The 23,137-nt window shown below is 42.1% G+C and overlaps 2 protein-coding genes across 2 annotated transcripts; both read right to left on the bottom strand.

Moving 5' to 3' along the window:
• Positions 1 to 788: 788 nt before the first annotated feature.
• On the bottom strand, positions 789 to 10,298 carry trim8a (tripartite motif containing 8a; the record flags this gene model as incomplete). The annotated part of the gene is made up of 7 exons (XM_083897414.1): positions 10,157 to 10,298; positions 8,881 to 9,483; positions 3,279 to 3,374; positions 2,914 to 3,147; positions 2,617 to 2,648; positions 2,393 to 2,508; positions 789 to 1,423 (listed from the first exon to the last, which is right to left on the bottom strand). Exons 2-7 carry the CDS (start codon positions 9,451 to 9,453, stop codon positions 789 to 791), a joined length of 1,686 nt encoding a protein of 561 aa, XP_083753540.1. The 5' UTR covers positions 9,454 to 9,483; positions 10,157 to 10,298.
• A 1,453-nt stretch (positions 10,299 to 11,751) lies between these two features.
• On the bottom strand, positions 11,752 to 19,220 carry sufu (suppressor of fused homolog). Its single transcript, XM_083898151.1, has 12 exons — positions 18,912 to 19,220; positions 18,169 to 18,303; positions 17,644 to 17,780; positions 16,528 to 16,670; positions 16,215 to 16,300; positions 15,948 to 16,020; positions 14,997 to 15,153; positions 14,763 to 14,865; positions 14,321 to 14,455; positions 13,418 to 13,556; positions 13,250 to 13,318; positions 11,752 to 13,151 (listed from the first exon to the last, which is right to left on the bottom strand). The coding sequence occupies exons 1-12, from the start codon at positions 19,058 to 19,060 to the stop codon at positions 13,062 to 13,064; spliced, it is 1,416 nt and encodes a 471-aa protein (XP_083754277.1). The 5' UTR covers positions 19,061 to 19,220; the 3' UTR covers positions 11,752 to 13,061.
• Positions 19,221 to 23,137: the final 3,917 nt, after the last annotated feature.

Genomic DNA, 23,137 nt, shown 5'->3' with positions numbered 1-23,137 from the left:
TGGTGAATTTCAGGGTGGGATGCACTGAAATAACTTGTGTGTTTTCTTTCTTTCTTTCTTTCTTTCTGTTTTTACAGGAAGCTCTAGCATTTTCAACTGTAGCCCAGTGAGTCAAACCCGTAAAACCTCTTTCTTCAAACAAGTCACATTACGATGTCCTCAGACCTCAGACTATAATAAAATAGGTTTTTAAAATAGTAAATCTATCACCTGACATAAAAGGTTACATTCAATTCTGCGAGCCAATGCTTTAAATGCAGCACACAAGTATAATTCAATATGCTTGTTTATTCAGTGTTTTTCACTGGTTTTGGTTTATTTATTATCTTGTATAAAAAAAAAAAAAATCCATGAAAAACCTGACAAGCAGTCGTAGCCCAGTGTGTGTTTTTAAAAGCCACATGGACTTTGGAGCGCACAGGGAGGCTCCCTGCTCACTTTCAGCCGCAAACAGGAAATAATCAAGAGTCTTTTTAGGCACTAGAGTCTCTGGAATCCCATGTCGGGATTTGTAATGAAGGATATGTCGTGTTTTGAGTTCACTGCTTTCACATTAGCACTTCCAGTCAAATTAAAACACAAAATAAATACAATATAACAAAAAGAAAATACCAACTTTGCTTTCAAACGACTGCTGTGACAGTGATTCAGGAAGCTGCAAAACTTTACAGGGCATGGTTTCCCTAAATAGGGTAGTAAAGGGAGAGGGGAGGTGAACAACATCTGTCTTAACCAAAATGGAAATGAACAAAAGAGAAAATTCTATTTTTGTCTGGTTTATTACTCGTTTAAAACACCAGTCTGTCTAAAGACTGTCCATACGGACTGTAGAAGTCGGGGTGCCTGGCAGTCTGGGAGGTTTCCATCAGTCCTCTGATGGGATAATGCTGCAGTGGCTGGCTCGCAGATAGTGGGACATGTGCAGGAAACTCCTGAGAGGTCCTGGAGGGGAAGGAGTCCGACGCTGGGTACGGAGGCTGGACCCGGGCGGCTGAGGCCCTGGAGTAGCAGCAGTTATTCTGTGTGCACATCAGGACGTTGCGCCCTTCGTACATGGCTTGTGTCGAGGCCCCTCCACCGGGGAAGTGGGAGGAGGGGAAAAGGGTCCCTGAGTGTTGGCTAGAGGAGGATCCAAGAACCACAGCTGGATGGGCTGGAGGGTCAAGGGGCTGACTATGGCCAGGGCCAGCGTGAGGATTTTGGGAGAGGAATTCAGTGGAGTACATGGATAAAGCACGGTGGAGGAAGGGTTTTTTGCCGCTGGAGTGCAGATGATCCTGGGACGTGGAGTTCTCGGTGTCGCTCTCCACGAAGCTTATGCTGCATTTCCTTTTCTTTAGTACTGAACGGTTGTCTGTTTGGGAGCCAGCAGACCTGCTCTGAGGCTGGAAAAACTCAAGAATGGTAGCCTCTTTGAACGGTTCTGAGAATAGAAACCAGGAAAGGAGCAGATGGAGATAATGGTTAAACCGGATGACATTATATTTATATTATATTATATATTATACGGGCCGGGTCTTACTTACAAGCTAAGCTCTATATTTACTAATCGAACCTTTGTGTCACTCTATTATTCCATGCATGTGAGCTTTGCCCTCTTTTGTACACTACCGTTCAAAAGTTTGGGGTCACCTATACAATTTCTTTGTGTTTTCCATTAAAACTCACACTTTTATTCATCAAAAGAGTTGCAAAATGAATAGAAAAGATTAGAAATAAGGATTTAAAAAAAAAAAAATATTTTGCCCTTCAAGCTTTCGTCAATGAACCAGAATCAGCTGTGCTAACATAATTGCACAAGGGTTTTCTAATCATTCAATAGCCTTATAACGCGATTAGCAAACACAATGTACCATTAGAACAGTGGAGAAATTGGCTCTATACACATATGTACATATTCCATATTGCATATATATATATGCAATATATACTGTATATGCAACAATATATATTACATATTGCAGCTAGAATAGTCGTTTACTACATTAACAATGTATAGAGTGTATTTCTGATTCATTTGGTGTTATATTCATTGGGGAAAAAAATGCTTTTCCTTCAAAAATGAGGACATTTCTAAGTGACCCTAAACTTTTGAACAGTAGTGTGCGTCCTTGTAATATTTGAGTGTGCAGTTGTGCATGCGGCCCAGCGAACTTTCTCATATAACCTGAAGCTAATGTCCATGATTACTTCTATTTTCTGGAACTGTTCTGCTAAGCGGAGCAGGTGTACAGTGTGCGTGGATTCTAGCTTGTGGCGAGCTAGCGGTCTGCGACAGAAATGGACGAATGACACATAAAGTATAGCTCGGGCCCTAAAGAAAAAAACCTGTTAAATATCTTACAATCCGCATTCCTCTCATCTTTCGTGACTCTTTGCATTTCTTTCTTACCTTCCAGGGTTTTTCTCAACTCCTTCTCTCTCACTGAAAGGTCTGACAGCAAGTCATGAGAGCTGATCTGGCCCAGTCTGACCGGAGGGATGGCACTACTCAGGTGTGAGTTTGACCTGAAAACGAAACAGATGTTAAACCCTGAAACGCTTGAGAGTTTTCCGCGCACTTCCAGACGTGATAAAATGTTGTGCACTGAATAGAAAGAAACCAACAATCCTTACCTGTCTAGTAGCAGCTTGTACGGTTTTGTATTCTGAAAAATGAGACAATAAGACACAAGTGTCACTCCAGATGCAGCATCTGCACCCTTTTAACCTCCCACTTACAGCTTCACTTGCTTTGAGAAGAAGAAAAAAAAACACACACTAACAATGCTGTTGGGTGTGTTCACACGTCGGTGCAAATGAGATCTGTATATGAGAATGCAGTTTGTGTTCTTTCAAATCTGCTGAACGCTCAAACGCGACTTCCTAACTTCTATTTGTGTGACTGTACAGACTGTGCTTTTTTTTTTTTACCTTTACACAGTTGATGCTTTCTGCTCTTTGGAACAACGTCTGTATCATGCTCAGAAGCTTCTCCGTCTCGTGACGGCGGTCTTTGAGCTGCAGCGCCTGATGGGAGTTTCTCCTCTCGTACATGGTGCGTGTGCTCTCCAGCATCTGCATGGCTTCGGCCTGTTTGGCTTCCAGCAGCGCATGCATCCTCTGATACTGGGCTCTCACACGCTCCTTCAGTTCAGACACTGCGTCCTGTGCAGAGAGAGAGAGAGAGTTGCAGAATAAATCCTGGAGGCGCAACACTTCCTGTATTGTTGCACGTCACAGAGTGGCTTAGCCAAAAAAAACTGTCTCTCTGTGAGGGATATACGTGTGCGCCGCACCTTCATCATCGTCCCGTCCGTCTCCAGCTTGGTGATCTGCTCATCTATGATCTGGACACGACCCTCCAGTTTGCCTTGCTGTTTCATTAGCATGGCCTGCACAGAGATAACAAAGAAGAGAAAGTTTGAAGTCACACTTTTTTTCAGAAAAAGAGTTGCAAAACGAATAGAAAATATAGTCAAGACATTGACAAGATTAGAAATAATGATAATTTTGTCCTTCGTCAGAGAACCAGCAAAACTGTTAAAAACTAGAAAAGCACTCGGAGACCGCAGACCTCCCCCCCACGGATCACGCTCAAAATGTAATCACTTGTTCCGGGTCCAAATGCAAACATTTGCTGAAAATGTCATCCAAATCCGTCCATGACTTTTCGAGTTATGTTGCTTATGAAACAGACAGACAAACTCCGCAATAACATATAACTCCTTGGCGGAGATCAACCAGACGTTTGCAGCTAGAATAGTCGTTTACCACATTAACAATGTATAGAGTGTATTTCTGATTCATTTAATGTTATATTCATTGGGAAAACAAGTGCTTTTACTTCTAAAATAAGTGAGCTAATTGAGCCCGAACTTTTGACCGGTAGTGTAAATCTGACAACCATGTCCACAAACCTGATTAGCCAAAACAATGATCTATTAGAGGAGCAGTAGCAGAGGCAAAGAGAACGGCACAAATCCATCTCTGATTGTTTCTAAATTTACGCTCCCATCAACAGCCACCAGGTAGCTTCCTCTTTGGGCTAAATCAGACGACAACAAGCCAGTAAAACATCCAGGAAATACAATCCTCCATTTACAGCTATAACCAATTTACAGTCAGGGGGAGGTGCAGGTGTGGTTTTCATGAACTGTCTCTGATTACCAAAAAAAAAAAAAAAAAGCTCTCGTAAGAGAAAACTTGCTGTTGTGGCAACAAAGCCTCATATACATGTTTTTATACCATGTCTCGCGCGTGAGAACGATCGGGCCGCGGCGTCACACGACTCCTCTGCGCCTTAACGTTTGGCCACAAGCGTGACTCCCCTCTTTTGTTTGCCTTTGCCTCCGTGTCAAAGAAAGTTTGAAGCACAGAAGGGGAGAATGATGACATTCCTGCAGTCTCTAGTGAGCAACTTTCGAGGTATATACAGAGCGGTATCATAGCAACAGCGGCCCTCTCTCCGGCTGCTGACAACTTTCACGGAGCCTTATGTACAACAACTGGCTGGCCACGGAGTTTTTGGCCAAAGTGGAATTACAGCCTTTCTGGGAATACGATACGATACCATATAGTTCCTGAAACTAAACAATAAAAGGACACACATGGGCAACATAAGGCCCGGGGGCCAGATTTGGCCCGTGAACCAGTTTTATCCGGCCCGCGACGTCCTCACAGTTGAAATTACACTTTCTTTATAATGTTTATTAACACACCCAGACTTTTATTTTCAAAACAATGGGTTGGTTACACATCACAGCAAAAAATGCTCTTTTTAACAGCATTTTTACTTTAAAAACCTTGTTTGTGGCAGTTGTTTTTGCTTCAATTGGTAAAAAATGCTCCTTTATAATTCTGCCTCCATAAGTTCTCTTTCACAATTTTAAATGACTTTAATTGTGAAAGGAACTTTGGCAGTAATTAAACCATAAAGGGGAAAAAAAGAGTGCACTTTAGCATTTATACTGATAAAGCAGTATAAAATAAATCAGTAAAGCCAAAGTAAACATAATGTTAGTGAATGTGTTAGAAATAATGGGTCCAATAACTCACATGCCGCAGACTCGAACCAACATTAGCATTTGTTTGGAGACGTACTGTATCTCTGGCACATCCAATAGCCCAATATCACTCTCCTTTTTTGGTTCTACATGGAGTCCAATGTGGCCCAGTCCATGTCACCAACTAATCTATGTTTATAGCAAACATAAACATCGCTGTGTTGACTGTTCACGCTACTTTATTCTACCAGATTATTTATCTTTGGACCACATTTATTCAAACAGTGTAACCAAATCCATGCAACAACATGTAATGGGACGTGAGCGAGAATCAGCATTTGTATGTGTGGGCTGAAGACTCGTCTTAATCGAATCATCATTATGAATGTGTGACCTGTGATCAAACGTTGATGTAGCACAGGGTTGTTGACTGCATTTCAATCACCTGGAATCTCAAGTCTGTGGCGTCTCCCTGAATACCGAATTGTTTGTATTATGTTCGACCAGCGTGATGAATGTGTACCAAAGAAAGAAAGAAAGAGGAGGGGGAAGGACGGTCATTTGTCAAGTAGAAACATGTAGACACTGTTCAAATCATCTGATAGATTATAGCACTTAGCATTACATGCATTCACTTTTTGTGCACCTTAGGAGGTGGTGGTTCCTTCTAGAACACGTGTCAAACTCAAGGCCCGGGGGCCAGATGTGGCCCGCCACGTCATTTTATGTGGCCCGTGAGTGGTAAATTGGTCTTAAAAATCTGTGTTAAAATAGGTCTATGCTGCTTTAAGGCGTGCGTTGACCATAAACTACATTTCCCACAATGCATGGCGATTGCGTTACCCGCAAAGCGACGGCATCGGGTTACATCTATAATGCATCATATTTGTAACTTGAATAAGTAATATATACAGAACGTTATTTAGCAATATGTTACGGAGTAGTTACCTTTATTTTACATTATATTTGGTTACATTTATTCTGTATGACAGTTACATCTGGCCCTTTGAGGGTAACCATTATGCTGATGTGGCCCTCAGAGAAAATTAATTTGACACCGCTGTTTTAGAACAATGACAGAACTTTGTCAAAACGAGTCCCATTTTTGATCAAATCAGCAGTGGCACCTTATTCCTTTGGCACGTCCCACACCTGTAATACATCTCCACAACATTCACTGCATATAAAGAGAGGCTTCACAGCTCTTTTCAACTACTCTGATAATGTGCTAATGTGGTACAGAGGTTGCCCAAACTCACACAGAGCCTAATTAGTTGGCAGTGTTTCTTGTTACATCCAGTTTTTCACATATTGCTTGCTGCACATTACATTAATAATCACAATCGTACACGCCCTGTACACACCCTGTGCTACTATTAGGAGAACTTCGGTGTGACTGTTCTGGGTCACTGCTGTGAAGCATTACATGAAGCCCTCTATGTGACTTGGCTGTTCATAATGGCAGCAGCTTTGCTCTGCCAAAAATGCCTCAGCGCAACCTCGTTTTTGCCCGGTTTCCTCCAATTCCCCCCGTTTCAGAGGCGGCAGAGAACGTCGCATGACCCGCTGATCTCTCTCTGCAGCGGCATGAAAGCCTACCTTTATCGAGATTAAACCCACCAATGATCACTTTCCCTACTGTCCCGTTTAGGCATCCAGACGCCCATGGTGTGCCAGGAAGTTCGTGTTTAAATGAGGAGCCTCGGGGCTCAATGAACAGAGAGCATCTTTCACAATCAACTAACAACTATTACCCACGCCTGAAGTCAATGGACTGCCCTCAGCATTCTGGGGAGCTGACTCACTCCACCCCGGCAACAAGAAACTGCAAACAGCCGAGCCTCCATGAACGACCGTTTCCTGCTGAGATGCCTGAGAAAACCAAGGTGAGGTTGTGTGGGTGGAGGGCTCCTCCTCCTCCTCCTCTTGCCTGTCTCACGTACGACACTATCACTATCCCATTACTCGTCCTTCCTCATCCCAAAAATGACAGCTCACCTGCAAAGGGTTACTGCGAAAGTCTACTGTGAGAGCCAAAATAACCGTAGATAAGAACATGGCTACAGTCTCTGAATCTGAATCTGGCTTTTTGCCCTTTGTTTTTTTTCCAGAAAAAAACAACATGAGTGCTGCCAGGGGAATTTCAAATCCTTTCACCAAATAGACCACGGCTCTGCAGCGGAGAACAAACTCTCAGTAAGTCACATTGAGGAATTAAATGAATTTATCAAATGACCTGCAGAGACGGCTGCTGCCACGTTTATCAGTGTTACGGCGCACGAGAAGGATGAAGAACTCAGGAACTCTGACTCCTGGATAACTCCTTTTTACCGTCACACATACAGTTGTGAAAGAAAAGAAAAGTTGGTGTGTGTGTGGAGAGAGAGAGCAGCTGTGGAAAGGGCTGAACAAACATCTTTTGTCCCAATAATAGCTCTCCACCAGAGCAACAGTTTGCGTCAAAGACTTCCATCAATTTGAAACGTAGTGATCTACTCGCAGGAGAAAATGTCTCTGTGACTCTCCCCAACTGGAATAATGCAATCGTTGCATCCATACAACAAGGCACTGCTGCACATGCTCAAAATTCTCACTCCGCCCTTTCACAAATAAAACGGCAGTGTGGGAGGTTGTTCAAACCATGCAACTGACACACACAGACGTCAAGTGAAATATGAATTAAGTGTAGAACTGAGGGAAATGCAGTGGGTGGACAAAGGCATGACCGGTTTGCCTCAAGCAAGGCACACATCCTGCCGTTGGAGGCCAACGAAGGCAGGTCATAATTCACTTGTTGTCAGGTAGGCTGACACAAGTCGAATCTGCACGATTTCCCCCCCCTTTTTTGAACACTTAACAACACCTAGGAACACCATAAATTCAGAGTTAAAACTTCGAAACTGTGTTGAAGAACTTTGAACTGCGGGGAAGAAACATTCTCCCAGTAGAGGGCAGTATTTGCACCTGTTGGTGTAGAGCCTGGCGGAAATTATGAGAGGAGGAAGAATAACCGGTTCGATTCCTGTGTCGGACGTCGCGCTCATGACCAATAGAGCTGTAACATCGACGTCACATTTAAGTATCGCCTCAGCTCGCGTTGGAACCTCGCTATTGCTAACCGTGGAAAAGCCGCGCTACAACTGCGTGGTGGAAAAGCGCCGTAATATGTCGCTACACTGATAAGTCTCTGAATCCCTGAGTACATGTGGGTCCAAGCACACGTGCGCTCAGAGGATATTATCTCCGGTGGATGATGTGCAATAGATTACATCACAGTCACAGTACTTGCCCCAAAGCATGGGGTGACTCATGTGAAGGTGTGGCAGTATGGGAAGGGGGTGCTAGAGACAGGATGTTGCAATAGGGTTGGCAGGAGAGGCAACTGCCCCCACCACAACAAAAGAAGCTAGAAAAAGGCCGACTATGTTAGTCCAAAGCACTTACAATTGAGTGAAAACCCCCTTAAATTTTATAATCAGCTATGTACAGGAGGAGACTTGAACAACACGTTGTTTGAAAACCCCCTAAAAGGCCTCGCGTCACAAGGTTGCAACCAAAAGCTTCACAATTTCAGAGCACCAAGGTTTAAAACACGGAACGCAATTATTTAAGCTTGAACCTAAAGTGGGTCAACGTAGGCCTCTTTGGCCTGGAGTCCTCAAACGTCCCTCAAAACGTTCCAAACGTAAGCAGATAAAACAGTGTGTGACGTGGTCTGTCCGTCTCCCCTGAATGTCTGCCTTCGCAAAAGATTAAATCCTTTCTACTCTGGTGAACCAAAGGAAAAACAAATCTTTGCTTCCTTGAAATACAAATAAAAACCAGACACATTCTTTTGTCCGTCTCCTACAGATACAGGGAAGATACCGTAAAAGCGTGAGAGCGATTTATCTACCTGCACTTGTATATGTTTCGCATCCACATCACGGACTGGGTGTCTTTTTTTAGAGCAGTGGGAGATGCAGCACAGAGGACACAGAGCCACCTGCTCTTCCTCACAGTGCAGTATCCTGTACTCCTCGTGCGTGGGGCAGGTCCAGGCGCTCAGCTCGTCAGCGTCCACTAACAGGTGTCCCGGGGCCGCGCACGGCTGCTGTAGGTGCATGTGGACGTGGCTTTGGCAGCAGGGCTCCTTGCAGCGCAGGCAGACCTTCCTCACAGGCAGCGGGGGGCCTCGTCTACAGAGGACGCACTGTAGCACGGCGGGGGCCTTCTCCGAGTTCAGTGCGTTGAATCGATTGGCGATGTTGGCGAGCTTGAAGTTTTTGTCCAGCGTGGGTTTCTGGTTGTACTCATGGTTGCACTCTGGGCAGCGGATACCGGTGCTGATGACACCGGACCAGGCCTCCGAGATGCAAGTCTTGCAGAAGTTGTGCTTGCACGGCAGCTGGATTGGTTCTTCGAAGACGTTCAGGCAGATGGGACACAGGAGCTCCTCTTCCAAGGAGTTTTTCCAGCTCGCATCCATGGCTTCTTCCGTCTGGACTCAAAACGGATACTGCGTGATGACAAGGAGATCAAGTCAAGTCAGAAATGGCACAGAAGCATGGTACATGTTCAAGCTGAGAACCAAAGCTGCTTTTCAGTCATGCAATGAACTGCAGAGATTGTCCACAGGGGCTTAATGTGTGAACACAAATGTCCTCTGGAGATCCAACTCTGGATAATGTGAGGAAAAACTCCACAGTATCTTTAAAGACATGAACTCTGGGTAATATCCAGTGAGTTTTAGGTCCAGAACCCAAACCTAGACCACAATAATCTTAATCGACAGTTGTATTAAAAGGCTCAGAGAGAAGATTATACTGGGGGAGTTGGCAGAAGAATCTCTGGAGCTACTTCTGTGGACATTTGCGTTCCCACGGACTGGACAGACTCTCCGGACAACCCACGGAAACGGGTTCGGGCGGTTCTCCGTAGGCAAGTTCATCATCTTTTCATCAAAACGAAAAAGTGAATCGAGTCCTTTTCTATACGAACTGTGACAAACTCGAGGAACAAACGCAAACTGGAACTTTACTCGAGTCTTACTCTTATCTCATAAAAATGTCACACTGACATTTTTCTTTTCAGGGCGAGGACATTCTTGTCCTCTGTAAAGACAGCACTAACACAACATGGCAGATGTGTTATTTTAACAGAAACAACAACAACAACAGCAGCAATGTTACCTGTTATTATTCAATGTCCATGTCGTGGGCAGACTCTTAAATCCATCCGGCTCTTGTGCTTAGATTACGGCTGTGTGTGTGTGTGTGTCCTCCACACTGGGCTCGGTGCTGGTTAATAAAGACTCCCCCGGCTGTGTCGTCTGACTGGTTCCGCTTTCCCGTCAACTCTGACTAATATTCAGTCGAAAGTGCAAGGAGCTTGTGACTCGACGGGAAGGAGCTCAGTGAATTCACACGGACTCTCTCTCTCTCTCTCCTCGGTAACGTGACCCGGCACAGAGTCGGTGCACAGACGGAGGGGGAGGAGCTCCGGGGGAGGAGCTCCGGGCGAGGGGGTGGGCGAAACGAACGGTCACAGCGAACTCTACCGGAGAGACTGCGCATGTGCACCTGTCACTGAATAATATAATGAGTGAAGAAGAAAACACAAAGGCAAACAAAGCATACTAGGACATGAGAAAAGAGCAACAACGAAAGCTAATAAGACCACAAAAGAGTATATATTAAGGTGCATTTAAAGGAACTTGGCTTGTAAACAAGTGGGTTGCCAGTTAGTTTGGTCCAGCGCTGGCTGGAGTACCCCAGAGCAAGGCACCTGAACCCCAGTGACCCCCAAACCTTCTCTCTAAAATACATTATTGTAATTAAACAAAGTGCAAATACATTGTTACTGTATAGTTGGTAATGGTCTGTATTTATATAGAGCAGGGGTCTCAAACTGGCGGCCCGGGGGCCACATGTAGCCCCCCAATCTATGACATGCGGCCCCCCGTTATAATGATATAGTGTGTAACGGAGGCACAGCTGCCAGCGAGGTGATAGAATATAATATATGTTTGCTAGCAATGTTTTTATAACAGTAATAATAAGACATTTGGTCATTATTATCCCATTATTAAATGTATCATATACAACATTCAATTACATATATAAATACACTTGTTAGGGCCTAAGCCACAAATGGCAGTCCACACTATTTTTTATGTAATTTAAAATAAATGTCGTTTTTTTATATTAATACATTAATTTTGCTTCATAAATAGTATTAAGTATACGTAGGATATCATGATGCAATATTGTCAACAGTTGTTTTTTTTCCCCCACACTTTTTGTTCTCTCTTGACCACAATAGATGCGCATTGGCCCCCATACATACAGAGTAGTATGCTACTCTGTATGTATGCTAAATCCTAACTCCTCACTTTCTTAATACTTCTAAAACTGAAGTACATATGTCAGAAAAGTGTCCCTTTAATGTACTTTATACAGGACTACTTATAGAGGATGGGTTAAATGCAGAAAACAGAAATCCTCCTATGGGGATTAATAAAAGTACAAATGCAAAAAATACAAATAAGAAACCATGGCAACAAATTAGGAAAAACTCCCAATTGAAACATGAGAAAGTGTTTAGGCAACATATGAAATACAAATAAGTAAACAGCTGTGTCATTTACTTTTATTATTAAACTGATTATCAATTACTAAAGGGATTTCTAGCAGTCCACAAGGAAACCTTTTCAACACACTTTCACAAATGTACATCTCAAAACTTCCACAATCGTTCCGATAGCGTTTTGTGAAGTTAGGCATACTGTAAAGACAGATACAGTACTTTATTCTCATGGAAACCGTTTCTCTGTATTCCTGCATTAGTTGTGTTCCAGCTTTATTTGTGTAAATATCTACACTCTTTAATGCACTTGGGATTACAATCAACCAGTTCAATCAATAAGATAGAAATTACAAAAAAATACTTACTAAAAAAAAATAAAAATAAAAGTACACTTTTGAAGAAAAAAAAGAGAAGTAGTCTTCTCTTTGTTTTGGCGTTCACGTGGAATGCACTGACGGCGTCAGAAAAAGACAATGAATGCAGCAGAGTCCTAACAGTCCGGGATCTGAGGGCAAGAGTCGACAGAATGCGTGGTCCTTTTCAACACAAGGCACTGAAGAATTCTACTCCCAGCAGGTCCTACTTATCAAAAACACATTTTACGTTTCACTTTCCACTGGAGACGAGACATGTGACGACAGACTTGAAGGATGTAATTTCATTACTCTAAAACATGCATCATTCAGCATGAAAAACAAACAAAACTGTAAGAAGACGTTACACATATAGAGGAGCCATGTTCATGACACAAGGGAATAATGTGGTTATACCAGCAGCATTTGGCAAATATCTAAAAAAACAAAAAAACAACTCTGAACTGAATTGGTTATTTTTGAAAAGCCTGTCATGTCATTTATGACGGGTCCATGACACATTTAAGACACAGAGTTATAACTTTGGTATGACCACAAACGCACAAGAAGAAAATGTCCAGCATTTGCAAATACTACACACATCAGCTCAGGTTAAAAAGAAAAACCACAACAAAAAAAGGTTCGACGTGGATTTTCTGTCACTTCTAAGGCCACTGGAATAAATAGAACTAGTTTCTGAGAACTGCAGCGCAGCCATTACTCGGGATGTCACGTCTGGTGATCACAGGATGCATGCTCAAATGCATTTGTGACCTGGCAGGCCTTCCTTGCTTAAGGAATGACAACATCCTGTTTTGTCCAACAGCAAATGTGTCACCTATGATTGTTTTTAACCATTCAACCACCTGGACGAGGCTGGATTGCAGCTGATTTAACACTTTCAATAGTCTCTCGTATTGTAAACCATAGTTTTGAGAATGCAGGAACAGCCAAAAGGTCTTTACATCATCCAGTAGATCAGTTTCACACATGAATCAGTCTCAGGCCGTCCATGGTGGGAACTACATATCTGCATGGTTCCCTGGAGTTGCTGCATGCTCTGGGATTGCTCCGGTTCATGGTGGCCCACCTTGGAAATGTTGCAGTTTTTGGTATTTTTATGATGGCATTTGCTTCGAGATTAAACACCTCTGCTTCACTGCAATGGATTATCAAACACAGAATCTGGTAGGACAGAGATCTTCAGCTTCTTCTCCGGCCAACTGTACTCCTTTGGTAACTTTGTCTGTACAAAGTGAAAGGGTAAACCAGGTTAAATATATCAGCACTCGAACAGAACAGAAAGTGAAAAGTGGAGTTAAAAGCAGGGGTTTTTTAACTGACCTCCTCGCGAGTGTTGAGTTCCTGTAAATCCCCAAGCATCTGCTCCACAAACTCTTCAGTCAACAATATCTAAAATAGAAAGAGCAAGCAGTCCAATATGTGCATTAAATATGAAAGCCCTACATGGTGAAATCTGTGATTTGTGTGTGTGAATCTGTGTGTCTATACCTGGAGCCAGGGGCCGTGAGCTGCATACGGATGCTCTTCAGTAGCAAAAGCTCCTTCAACTCCAGTGGACACAAACGTAATGGCTGTGTCGCCATTGATACTTTTATAAGTGAAATGTCTCCCATGGAGCAACCGGCCCCTATTAAAGATTAAACAAAGAAGAGTATGATGTACAAATGGTTATTTCATATATTCATCTTAAGCTATAACTACTCTCCTCTCTCTCTATTGGCAAGCTTTTTCAAAGAATTTCTGTTAAAGATGACAACTTTAGAACACATTTTTGTGTTAAATATTATAATTAGGACTGCAATTTTAGAGATTATTTTCATAATTGATTAATCTGTTGAGTATTTTCCCAAATAACTGAGTCCAGATGATCGGTGTTTACTTAACCTGGAAATGATGATGCTCTCAAATGTCTTGTTTTGTCCACAAACCAAAATGATTCCGTTTTAATTATTTCTTTGTTATCTTGTTATTTAATTTAGTAATCAATAAATCATTGCAGCGCTAGTGATAATCAGCGTTAATTTAATGTTGCGTTTCCTCATTTGAATTTACAAACTAGCAACACTGACCACCAAATGGGCACACTATTTTCAATTTGTGTGGTCATGTTCATCTGTCCTCTCTGCCCTACATTAGGAGTGTGCAATACTGGTAAAAAATATACATTTTTGGGGACTATGGGAAAATTAAACATTTTACAAATTCCCGCTAAAATGTTTGTAAAAGTCTTCCATATTGACATAGAGGACAGTTCATATTATATAAGCTCAGTCTTGTTCATTCTGTTCTGTTTTATTTAGACATTTGGCCACATAATTTAGACTATTCTTTATCGGTTTATCTTACAGACATCAAAACATGAAGTGTGGGTGTGGGAGAGAGCGCCGTTACCGCAGGCAGAGCGGCAGCAATGTGCCCGACTCTTGGTTGAATTTCAGATGGACGCTCTCCAGCTGACGTGTTCGCACCAACTCATGTGGAACAATGGCCGCTGAACTCTCGCTCTCCAAACTGTCCTTCCTACTCCTGAAAAACGGACAAAGAAGAGAGAAGAAAGGTACAAGGAAAACGTAAGTAAGGAAGTCCCAAACAATACAATTGAGCCTCTTGGCTTTTGTCTTTATGTGCAAGATGTGAGGATTTCCAGCGAGCATGCAACAGGATAGTGACAAATGACCAAACTATACCGGTTTCCGAGAAACAATGGTGATAACAGTTCAGATGTCGATAGCACTGAGTCACTACCCTCAGCGGAGGGAGTTATCCTGGTGTAACCTGTGCTGGTGTGCTAATCCCCTGTTAATGTGTGTGTGTGTGTGGGAGGAAGACTCACTGAGGTCTCTCATGGCTCTGCCTCTGGCTGCTGATGGGTGGTAGTGTTGCTTTACTGTTAAACTCCAGTCCTTTCCTCAGAGTCTCCCTGATCTGCTCTGTGTCTGTCAAAGCACAAAGATCAACAAAGAGTTAGCTCATCATGAACTGCTGACACAGAGAATGTTTAACCCTTCTTAAATCCTCTGGGCCTGTAAGGATTTGACTATTTCCTTTCCTTTAGGACTCAGCCTACCTTTGTCTGAGAGCCTGCGTGGCTGCGATCCTATGCAGATGGAGCGGCTGTCCTCCTCGTCCTCTGGCGGTCGACTCAAATCGTCCCACACACACTTGGCACTGACGCCACTAAGGTTAGAACCCTCTGTCTCAATTCCCTGGTCCACTCTCTCCTGCTTAGATGAGCAAGACATATACGCAATCATTAACACTAACTCAGAGAACTTGCCTAAGGTAACCCATGAAGACAAGACATATCCATAAAGATGAACCAGCAGGAGGCACTAAACATCAGGTTCTGTATTTGAGTTACTTTGTCCCTTATGGCTGTTGATCATACTTTGTGGCTGTATAATGCCTGCAGGCCAGATGTTCTTCAGCCATCGCTACATACAGACAAAAAAATCCTTTCTTTATTCCATAAATCTTGTATTTGAATCGGTTTCCTTTAAAGAACTTAAACTTCCACATCCAGAGGTTATGACCACATTAACATGACCATAACATTAGCCAAACTGAAGCACTGTCTCCTTAACTAGAATCCTTTGCAGGCGTGAAAGTACTCGTTTTTCCCTCCAGGCCTCAAATTGCACATAGTGCAATTTTAAACATCGTAATCAGCAAAACACAAGAGCTGCAATTTAATAGTTTGTATTTTGGACTATTACATCATCAAAGAAACGTAGCATGTGTTGGAAACAGCTCATATCTGCAACTGCAAAGCTGAAAATCACCTTATTATGTACAAAACAATATAATCACACTCTCCAGAGAAAAATATACTTTTTTACTACACACAATGGGAAATAAACCCACTCTATTTTCTTCAACTTTGTATGTGAATATTCTTTTAGCCATCCACCTAAGATGCATGTTTGTGCCAAGTTTGAAGAGGGCCATACATGTGCTACTCACACCACCTTCCATTAATATACTCTATTGTGAGTGTGAGAAATTGATAAAGCCTTACTTGTAGGTGTGGATCAATGTCAAAAATTGTCTCTCCTCTCCTCATGTCTGTGATGAGCCAAGGGCCACCAGCTCTGTTGCACAAGAGGACCATCATCAACATTAGTTACCAACACAAAGTTAATACATGAACAACAACTCTCTTTCTCCCAACATGTTTGTTTCTCGTCAATGACATATAGGGTTAAGTTGTAGCCTAATTTAAGAAACAAATACATATGTATGCAAGTGTGTACTCATGTGTACAATAATACACAGATTTACTCACATTTGGACTCCACGCATCAGCTCCAAAATACCCTGGCCGTTCCACTGTTGAGCTGCTTGTAGCTCCTCCGTACATACACCAACAATCTATAAGATACAATGCAAAAGCATGAGGGGTGTGGTCTGCAGCCATTACCTGTTGATTTTGATTGGTGTGGTATAATTTGGGGCTGCAAGGGAGAGGTGTGGGATTGAAGGGAAATGTCTACAGAAGACACTCTGGACTTTCTTTTCCCTCAATCCAAGCACAGTATGGATGCCCAGTGTTGGCTTTAATTTAGCCGTCAGATATAGTAAGTTATATTTGAACTCACCTGGAGAAAGCTCACTGAGCCAAAAGGTGTATGAACTGGTTGGATCTGTGGATCCTCTGTGAGCAGCATGTGCTGAATACGAGATTCACTGTTGTCCAGCGGATTGTGCCACGATACATGGTCGCCACTACAAAATGTGTTTTCTGTCAAACAAAGATGAAACGGACAGATTTATTTCAGGGGTGGACAAACTGGGCTGTTTAAGCCGTGAATAAACACTCAAGAGTGCATTTGAAACTTCAACCAGTTGTTAAGAGGCACATCATTCCGTACTTTTCATTATTTGACTTAGTGGGGGGAAGACGCAGGAACAGGAAAGGAGAGGGCAAAGATCAGCGAGAGAATGCAACTGAGTGAGTGTGGGGGAAAAAAATATATATAAAATCAATATTTCCTTGTGAGGAAACTGCTTGGGAGGTAACATCCACCCAGCCTAGATTTATAACAGGAGAAGTGTGAGAGGGAAGATGGACTGGAATCAACATTCATTTAGCTCGAGGGTCCAGCCCACCCACGCGCAAATTGACCCCAGCTGGAGAATAGAGCGAAAGGCTGGGTGGAGAGAGAGGAACCAGGAGAGAAAAGCCTTCTTTTTGCTGTGTGGCTTTTAAATGCCTCCTCCCTTTTGAACCACATTTTGTTGTGTATGTTTTATACACAACTGAGGGGATTTGAAGTACTTAGCAGAACAGTGTGTACACATTACTCCTGCACTCAGTCACTGGCATACAGTGCCTTTTTAAATACCATGCATTTAAAAAAAGAAGTAAAAGACAAATGAAAAAACAAATATATCATTTTTTAATCAGTAAAAATCCCCACTATCTTTACAAAGCATGTATTCTTCTTAACCACGATGTGAAAGGGTGGCATTGTCACTAAAGATAAGATAGCTCTTCTATTAAAACCAAAACAGTTAAATAATTGACTCATTAAAAATATAAACAAATATTAACTAAATGGATAACACAAATCAATATTCTTACACAAAAGGTTCACACAAAAGGGTTGCAAAGATGTTTTTAACATGATAACACATCTAAGTGGCTTCTGATGTTAGTTACACATACATGCAAAACATGAATACTGCTTTGTTTTTTTTTTGCATTTTCTCACCTGACTGGAACACATAGCGAGCCAAGCCTTGCATGAGTTCAGCTGGCCAGGTTGGTGGTGCCGTCTCCCCCACCTCCCGTTTGAGTCGAAAGGTGAGCTCAAAACCAAACCCACTGGGTCCATCGGCCCCTGTGAATCTGACACAGACATGTTGTTAGCTCCCTCTTTGTGCAACAGCACAAGTCAAAAACTAAAGCATGGATTCATTTTCTGTGGATGAAGACTATGGATCTAAGGAAGAAATTATTGAAACTGAGAAGCTGAGCAGGATTAGGCGGAATGCCTTTGAACACCAACAACAACCCCAAAATACATGCCACAACATTAAGTTAGATTCATGAGGTGTTGATTAATAGGTAATAGTCTATTAATTATCCCCTGACATAAGCAATTGCATGTACCAAATAAATACCATTTTACACAGTTAATAATGAAGGGTGATCAAGAAAGCTCTTTGTATACAAGTGTATGTTTAACTCTTATGGGGAAGTGGAAATCAAGTAGTTACAGTAATAACATACTTACTCGTGAACCCGGTTGTCCCCATAAAGGTCACTCAGTCCAAAACTGACATAGTGCCAATGCTCCTGGATGTCCTGAGCAGGACAGCCCGCATTCCTATACATACTGATGTAGTCCAACGGGTCTGGTCCCCCTAACCTGCAAGAAGAATAGAATAAAAAACCCATCAGCTATATTAAAATGGATAGATCAACACCATTAGAGAATCACAGAAGCTTAAGGTATTTCTATTTTCATACACACATGTTTGAAAAATAGTCAATGATGGTCATGCTTCATGTACTACACAGTTAATATGACCATCAAACAGCAGTTGCAATATCTAGAATAAAAATCGCAGATATATTTCCTCCAAATCTTTCAACCCTAACAGATAGAACGATAACTTGATAGGTAAACAGTATAATCAGAACTGATTAAGAAAGTAGATAAAAAAAAGTTATATTGTTTAAAACTATAGTCAGGAATACAAAGAGGTAGATTAAGTATAACTTGTTGTAGATAGTTTTTTCCTCTTTTGTACTGCAGTAAACCGCCGCGTTAACACGTAATGAGATTAATTCAGACTTTTAACCTGTCTGGTATAAGATGGTACTGATTTTCCCAAACTTGCTAATTGCACAGCAGAACCTGGGGTAACTTGGCTAAGACGTTAGCTTTGAGCTAAGCTATCTGGCTAAATATCTGTAGCCCATTACTGCCCAAACTGATATGTCAGACCAGCAACAATAGGACGGTGGACCTACCAGTATTTAACAATGGCGGTTACTTGAAGCGGGTTGACTTGCTCGGGGTAAAGTCGCCGGCATTCCCCGTAGATAGCCTGCAGTCCCGGAGGAAACAGCGGCACCATCCCGTGGGCTTGAGCACCACTGCTAGGCCGTACTTCATCCATGTCACGACCTCGCCTAAATCCGCTTATTCTTTATCAAACAACGTAGAAGTAGTTATATCCCGATATCTGCACCCACTACAACTAAAAATACACAAAATAAAACATAAAGGCTTCCCACTGGAAACGCCGTCCTAAGGTAAACAGTTTTAACTTCGGTGGCTGTGCTGGGCCCAGCCTGTTGCTCATCCTTAACAGAAAAATATTCACCTATTGGCTGGACGAAGGTCCTGACGTCACTGACATACGGCGTTGGTACCCAATGAGAATTGACGTTTAGGCGTTGTGAGTATTTGTCGCTGGCTCTGATTGGTCGGTACGCTGTCAATCAAACAGGAGGCGGGTGTGGATTCGGGACATCCAGGGTTTGCAAGGGATCGTGAAAGAAAAGCGAAGTGAAGAGTAGTGGTTCAGAAACACAAGTACCATTACGAAAATATTAAAATGAATTTGTCTAGAATTTGTTTCAATATCAGAACATAAAATGTAGATCTTTATCATCAGCAAAATATTCCATATGACCAGTGTGTAATATTTAGGGTTTACAGGCAGAAATATGCTATTTTGTTTGCATTATGCGTAATGAATAATAAAGATTTGGGTTTTTTTAGCCTAAAAATGCCCATAATATGTACACAAGACAAGGGCCTTGCTTTATGGAGGCAGCCATTTTGAGCTGCAATGTTTCTACAGCAGACCAAATGGATGGACATTTTATGCCTTGGAGAGGAAGTTTACATAGTTTGGTTACAATTGTCATTCTCATCATAAGTTGTCACATTTTTTAATACTAGGCCTTTTAGGTAGTTGACCTAATGTATTCTATTTCCTTCATTTTATTGGTCCATGGTATTCTAAATTTATATAGAAAATAGTTTTTGGTTGCAAATATGATGCAATAGGTTGGGTTACTGGAAAAGCAGTCACAGGTTATTACTCACATTTTAGGAACATAATTCTCATAATTAATTATAACTAATTCCTCATATCTGAAACTCTGCAGATATTGACTCATGTAGGTTTCTTTGTAGCGTCTCTGCTATAGCATTGGGAAAGAACTGTATACAAAGTAGCTTTAATGAAACAGCCAATAGAAGCTGTGTGATTGGTCAAAGTCTCCCACCAAGCTACAGAATCACTGCAGAGGCTGTGAACAAAAAACAAAGGAATGATGCGCCTTTAATGTAGTTGTATGAGGTGGAAAATAATTGAAGGACCATGTTGTTTAATGTTTAGAATGGGATTGAATACATAATCGGCAAAGAGAAAGTCATGCATATACCCACTAAAATGCATGGATTACAATGCTGTAAAAAATCTAAATGCTTAAGACTAAGTACCTGATACAATCCAGTTATCACCAAGTATAGTGTTTTAATGTGTCATCATGTTATTATTCAAATCTGCCCTGGATTTAAGATGCCTGGTGCTCTGCTTTCCAGTTCATGTTTGCTTATTGAGGTGTTTATATGGAGCTGCAATCTAAAAAACATGAATAATGTTGGCTTGAGAGTGCTTAACTGTGCGGAATATTCACATACTCTGGCCAGCTTATTCATAACTTATGACATTTAAAGCATAGTTCTTTTCGCTGGAATTGCTCATTCTTTTTAATGATGTGTTATTTGCCCAATACTACCACACATCTTACACATTCTCCCCAAGATCGGAAATGTATGATTCAATCATGATGATGATGGAGAACGCAACTGCCGTTATCTTTTCCTGTCCTGTGGATATGTTCACATTCCCCAATCATGACAATCTCTGTGCCTATGACTTGTTTTCCACCGAAATCCAACATGGCTGCGGTCCCAGAACGTGGTCTGAGGCACTGACGGCAAACTGTCTTACAGGAGATTGGAAAGGGTGTAGTCCAGTCATAGAGTTAAGAGTTTGCCATTGCAGCTGTCTGTGTATAGTGCAAAAATCACTCTATATTCCATGATGCTGTAATTTGATTAGCGTTTTGGTTTGTGTATGGGGTCATATAAGTCTGTGTGTGTGTTTTGTATATTAACTCTAACAGAAAAAAAACAACAGAGGCAAATTATTCACTTTCATTATACTTTATTTACAACACACATACACTTAATTTAGAAATCGGTTTATTTTACAGTATTATGTGCAATCTCAAAGTAGATCATCATATATTCTAGAAGCGATCCATTCAGTTGTTTCTCACGGTGACGATTGACATTCGCAAGTCCTGCGCATTAAGGCTGACAAACCAGTACCATGCCAAAAGAACTGAGCCCATAGATGACACCTGAAGACGCCACCATCTATGGAATTCAGTTCTCATAGTATAGTTCTGATCAAAATATGGTCCTCCAGAGGCTCTTAGTCCTTGAATGGATTCATCCTCCGAACACAAGCCATGCTTCATTGTGAGAATGAATTGGTGTAACAAAAAATAAAACACAACAACCCCCGCAAAAAAAGCAACACTAATTCTATGGAGGTGACCAAAAAAGGTTGTGAGTTAGAAGATTGACACTGAGGAGTCCAACCCTATTTCTCATGAAATGCTAGTGATGAACTCATCCTTCCCACTCTTTCATTGGAAGATTGAGCAACACTTTGAATACAAAATACACACATTTACCTCAATTGGTAACAGATAGAGAAACAACAAACCTCTTAAATGGTGTTTCGCTTCAGTGGATCCAATTCTGTGGTTAGCCAGAGTGTAGTTTCAGGCTCATCTGAGAGAAAGTCAACTGCCTTTGCAGCCTAAGTATTCCTGGAAGTGCTTCACAACCACTGAAATGAGAGTCTGTCCACTGGGTTGATGATGCAAGCGGTGAATCAAATCATGGTTAATAGTGCTTTGATCTACGCACGAAATGACTTATCAATTACGGAAGTACACGCCCAGGAAAAGAACTTTGAGACAATGTGATTCCTGAGAAAATACAGCTGGTCAATATGTCTCCAGAACCCTTCCTAATAAGTTTGACATTAACCAACATCCTCTGAATCACAGGATCTTCACTGTCATTGAAATAAAACTCCCCCAGTCAAGGCCGAGGCTTGTTTTGACAATGACATTACTGTGTGTGGCGAGGCACTTCCTCGCTGTTATCTTAGTTACTGTGCTTCTTTCAGTTTTAGAGAACATTCTTTTCGGATATACGCAATACAGTACAATGAACTTTCTGAGGAAGGCCACACCTGCACACGTGCAGGAAGCTGCTATCTTTCTGCCAGTTGGACCTGGAAACAACCAGTTGTACAGACTCGTACTACATTAGAAATTCCCCCATGAAGACATTAACCCAGATTCAAAACCTGAATTCAACAGCTCTCATTCAAACATCTGACTGGTATGGCAGCGAAAAAAACACTTTTAAAGTTGGTACTGGTTAGAACTCAACTTTGAAAAACGTGTCACTTTTCCCCCCAACATTTCTTAATTATCATCATTATTATTATTATTATTTTAAAGTGTGTCAAAAAAGAAGTAATTTCTGCCTACATACATACCTAAGATTTCCATTCCAGTTAACAGGGGGGCAGTGCTCTTTCAGAGTCAAGTCCCATTTCACCAAATAAAGAGGTTTTAGCCGTGAGCCACAGCAGCAAGTCTTTCCAAGCCAAATGAGCATACAGCGAGCCATCCCTCCCCAGTTCACCTGCATGTTCTGCTCGCTCTCCCATGTCCTCCAAGTCCCAAGGAAGGATACAGCATACTGTCTGACATTCAGAGCAAAGAACCTTAAATACCACCACCTTTCACATCACCCATCAGCCTCCCTCTCCCTCCCTCCTCTGTTTTTTTTCATACGCTGCCTCTGTACGGTAAGCCTGAGTGTCACTTCCCAGTAAGAAGGAAACAGTGGGAGTGAGCAGCACACCCCCTCACAGTGAATAAACACATAATAGTTTCTGAGGAAAACCATCTGACTGGCCCTGCCCCCTGTTCCCATAAAGTAAGCAGGGGAAAGGCTGCGTCTACTCGAAGAACCAGGAATTCCCCCACAGGCCACGAACAGCTGTCGAGATGAGAGACGATGGCGAGGCACACGCACTGGAAGTTTGCCGGGGCCGGGCATATGCAAACAGAAACTGCGCTCG

Source organism: Microchirus variegatus (assembly GCF_963457635.1).
Source record: "Microchirus variegatus genome assembly, chromosome: 11".
NCBI lineage: Eukaryota > Metazoa > Chordata > Actinopteri > Pleuronectiformes > Soleidae > Microchirus > Microchirus variegatus.
The sequence above is the reverse complement of the archived record's forward strand: the minus strand, read 5'-3'. Positions and strand labels throughout refer to the sequence as shown.

What these genes read in the sequence shown, in the direction of transcription:
- sufu (XM_083898151.1), bottom strand. Translation starts at nt 19,060, where the DNA reads ATGGATGAAGTACGGCCTAGCAGTGGTGCTCAAGCCCACGGGATGGTG. An exon ending in CTGATGCGTGGAGTCCAAAT is followed by an intron (nt 16,021 to 16,214) that starts GTGAGTAAATCT and finishes CTTGTGCAACAG; the next exon opens with AGCTGGTGGCCCTTGGCTCA. An exon ending in AACTCAACACTCGCGAGGAG is followed by an intron (nt 13,152 to 13,249) that starts GTCAGTTAAAAA and finishes CACTTTGTACAG; the next exon opens with ACAAAGTTACCAAAGGAGTA.